The 3,979-nt window shown below is 19.9% G+C and overlaps 1 protein-coding gene across 1 annotated transcript in view; it reads right to left on the bottom strand.

Annotated features, from left to right (window-relative positions):
* The window catches only part of LOC111633438 (solute carrier organic anion transporter family member 4A1-like), a 58,207-nt gene that overhangs the window by 38,427 nt on the left and 15,801 nt on the right, over window positions 1–3,979 (bottom strand). The window contains exon 5 of the mRNA XM_023378008.1: window positions 1,414–1,584. Within this exon, the coding sequence (XP_023233776.1) occupies window positions 1,414–1,584 (171 nt within the window). The remainder of the gene's footprint in view (window positions 1–1,413; window positions 1,585–3,979) is intronic.

Genomic DNA, 3,979 nt, shown 5'->3' with positions numbered 1-3,979 from the left:
TTTATTTATTTATATTTAATTTATATATAAAAGATTTTTTTAAATGTTCTAAGTGCCATCCATGAATTACACATACAGTTTTTGAGCAATTTTTACCCTTTCTCTCCTTGTGCATGCATGATATACTTTTGGCAAACTCCCTCCCCTGAATTGAAGAAATGATCCAAGTTCTGAAGACATTTTCTAACTGATAGATTATTCACATGAATAGTATGGTAAAAAGGCATATGCCACTAACACCACTAAAAAATTGCAGTAGATAATGTCTCAACTTTTTTCTTCCCATTGTTTCCAATGGGAAGAAAAAATTCAACTTTCAACAAACACCTCTCTCTTTAAACTGTACACATGATGAATGACCCCTAAATTATAGGATTTCATAACTTTAATCAATATTACATAAACATATGTAACAATTTAAAAATAACTAACCAATTTCACTAGATAATTTAATGATAATAAATTTTTGTAGTAAATGATTCTTCAAATTATGAAATTTGATTTAATTTTTGAATTTTTGCAATTTATATTTTTAATTATAGTTAAATTCATAAATTGTAATTAATATATTAAGGATCAATAAATTTTTAGTTTCTTATATAAAAAATTTTCTAATGTAAATGCAATTCAAACTGCTTTTCTTTATTTTTATTTTGAAAAAAGCAATTTAAATTGGATTTAAACTTGAGAAAATTCTTTAAAAAAATATATTTTTTTTTGTGTATTTTGATTTATAATTTTTTTTTATTTTCCTATTTTAACAATTAGCATTATAATTGCTTACAAAATAATTAGTATTAGTATATTGCTTTATAATTTATATATGTACATATAATTTATTTATTAATAATATATTTATTGAAATTAATATCACAATAGGGTACTATTTTGTATTTTTAATTTTATCTTCTCGATTTATTATAAATAAATTAAAATTCTTTAAGTAAACAAATAATATAGATAACTGCACAATAATCTGATAATCAGTTTTTTTTTTGGTACATAATAAACTGAAACTGTAGATTTGCTTGTTTTTCATATTAGCTTTTGATATCAAGAAAAAATGAAAAAAAAAGCTGAATAGAAAAATAAACATGGTTTACTATTAAAGAAATTATATCTATATATAAAAACTGGAAAAGCAAACACTATGAAAAAATTGACTTTTTTAATATAGGATACAAAAATACAATAATATTTTCAGTTTTTATATGATTCTTTTCTATCTTCATTTAAAATAATCATTTTTTATTTTGTATTTAAACTGAATTTGAAATAGAAACAATTTGTGAACATAATTTAACAAAAAATTAATTAAATGTCATCAAAGTTCTAATTATTATTTTCTTTTTATTTCATTTATTTTTTTTAAAACAAATGATACATAATTTGAAATGGAAATAATTGCTTTACCTTCACTTGCTCCTGCAAAACTCAAAAACAAAAATGTTGGATTATAAATGAGAAATTTAAAAGATATTGGTAAATCTTTTAAAGATATTCCAAATCCTTGTTCAGCTGCTGCACTATTTTGTAATTTGTGATGCATTTCTGTTACTTTAGCTGCCTGTATCTTTGAAAATCCTACAACAATAAACATTTAATTATTATTGATAGATAAAGGATTAGAAATGTTTGATGCTATTATTGTTTAGTCTATACTTTAAAGTAAATTTTGAACGTCAAACATATGACAAGTAATAACACATTAAATAAACAATACTAGCAAGCACAATATTTAATAAAATTATGAACAGCAATTTGAACTTTCAGCTTTGAACAACAATTAAGATATAATTTTAAAAAATATATATTAAATACATTCAGATAATCAATTTCCTCTAAATGTAAAAATGATATTACATCCCATTATAATTTTAATAAATATATTTTTAAAATTTTACTTAACTTTTAAAATGTTTTCATTTTATTTTTTTTTTTATTGATATTTCATGATTTATTTTTAATATAAAATAAATCATGAAAATTAAAATACATATTAAAAAAATATAAAAGTTCTTGATTTTGAATGCTTTTGTAATTTATTTGTCTTATAATTTTGAATTGCTCTTAAAATTATTATTCAAAAACAAAAAACTTTTTAATTAAATTCAAATTCATTGAAACTTTAGAAGAAAATAAAATCAGTTGTTTTTCAAAAGTTGATTATACTCCTTGAAACTGATACAGTAATTGCTTTATGATATGCCTTTAAAATAAGCATCAGATTACCATAACAAAGTTTGGTTATTAAAATTCTACTTATTTATACTCATAAATATTTAGAGTTAAGTCCATTAAATCTCTAATATTACAGTTTTTAAAATATTTATAATTTTTTTCTAAATATTAATAACCATGATAAATATTCTTAAATATATTTTGCAATTAGATAAGTAAAATATTCAATTAGATAAATTTTTAAAATACAATGTATGTTTTGTAAAATATACAAATGTCATAAAAATTCTTATAACAATAACTTCATTTTAAAATTTAAGTTTAGTAATTAATTAATCATAATTGCATATTTCCTGTTTAATAAAATTGGAATAAATAATAAGATTATTCACGTAAATTTCCTATAAAAGTTTTGGAATTAAAAAATAAAATTTATGCATTTCAATTCTATTTAAATAACATATTTAATAGCATAAAAGAAATGTATCTTAAATTCAAAATGATGAACTTTGTCGTAATTTTAAACACTGCTATGTATATCAAATGAATTAATAATGTTTGACTAATCTATACTGATTAAACTAATTGCATAATTATTCAATAGGATGTGCAAGTTAAAAAAATTTGTTAAACTACATAATTTAAAAACTATTGTAAAATAAATTCATAGCATAACCTTTTTATAAAATTTTATTTTATTTTTAATATACAGTATCTACCATAGTATATCTTAATTAAAAGTATTATTATCTAAAAAAGATTTAGATTTAGTATTTATTTCTAAAACATGTTTTAAACATTTTATCATTGCTAAATTTAAATAAATGTAGAATGTACAGTGTGACTCAGAATAGCAAGCAATGCAACATTAACTCCATACACATTGCCAAATGGATCTAGGTTCAAATCCTGTTCAGATCCATCCTTCTGGCTAATTGGTTAACCATACAGTGACAAGCTAGCAGCTGTTGTGATCTATGGTAACAGATGATTAATTAAGTGCTGACATTATTGTGTGTCTGCTGATCTAAAGTAATTTCAGGAAAAATAACAAATGGAAGAGAAATATATATAAGCTTATATATTAATAATCAATATAAAAATTATCTATAATCAAAAAATATCATATGGGTTTTTAAATACATTTTCATATTAAATATGAAAATATTTCAAGTTAAACTATAATAATTAATTGGGCTGAAAAGGTTTTTTTTTATTATATATTTTCTCAGCAACAAATTAAGGTGTTTTATTTTTATGTATAATAATTAATTTGAAATCTAATATTGAAATAATTATTTTTAGAAAATTTATAAATCAAAAATAATTTAAAGTCAAAATGTTAAAGTTTTGAACTTTTATAATAAAATTCAAAAATTATATTTGATAAAAATAATGTAATAATAAACATTCTTCATATATAAATACTAAATGTTATTCATCTCTTAAAAATTACTAAAGATCAATTCAATTAATTTATTTTGTCTGTAAATTCAAGGTAAATATTACCCAGTAAAAGTAAACCTTTGGATATTCATCTTCACTGGTTTCTTATTATTTTATTATTGGCTATACACAGGTCTTAGTGAAAGATTATATTTAAGTTATAATAAAAAATTTTTATTTGATCTTACAATGTTTAAAAGTTATCTATCCAAATAAATGCAAGAAAAGTAAACAAAATATTTTTAATGTAATATAAGAAGATTGTTTTTTAACTTAATTTAAAATAAAGTTTCCTGTATATATATATAAATAAATAAAGAAAAAATATTATTTTATTCTATGTGTGTGTGTG

This window comes from Centruroides sculpturatus, unplaced genomic scaffold, assembly GCF_000671375.1.
Source record: "Centruroides sculpturatus isolate CEXI.00-Female unplaced genomic scaffold, Cexi_2.0 scaffold890, whole genome shotgun sequence".
Classification (NCBI taxonomy): domain Eukaryota; kingdom Metazoa; phylum Arthropoda; class Arachnida; order Scorpiones; family Buthidae; genus Centruroides; species Centruroides sculpturatus.
Note: the sequence above shows the minus strand (reverse complement) of the source record. Positions and strands in the feature narration are given on the sequence as shown.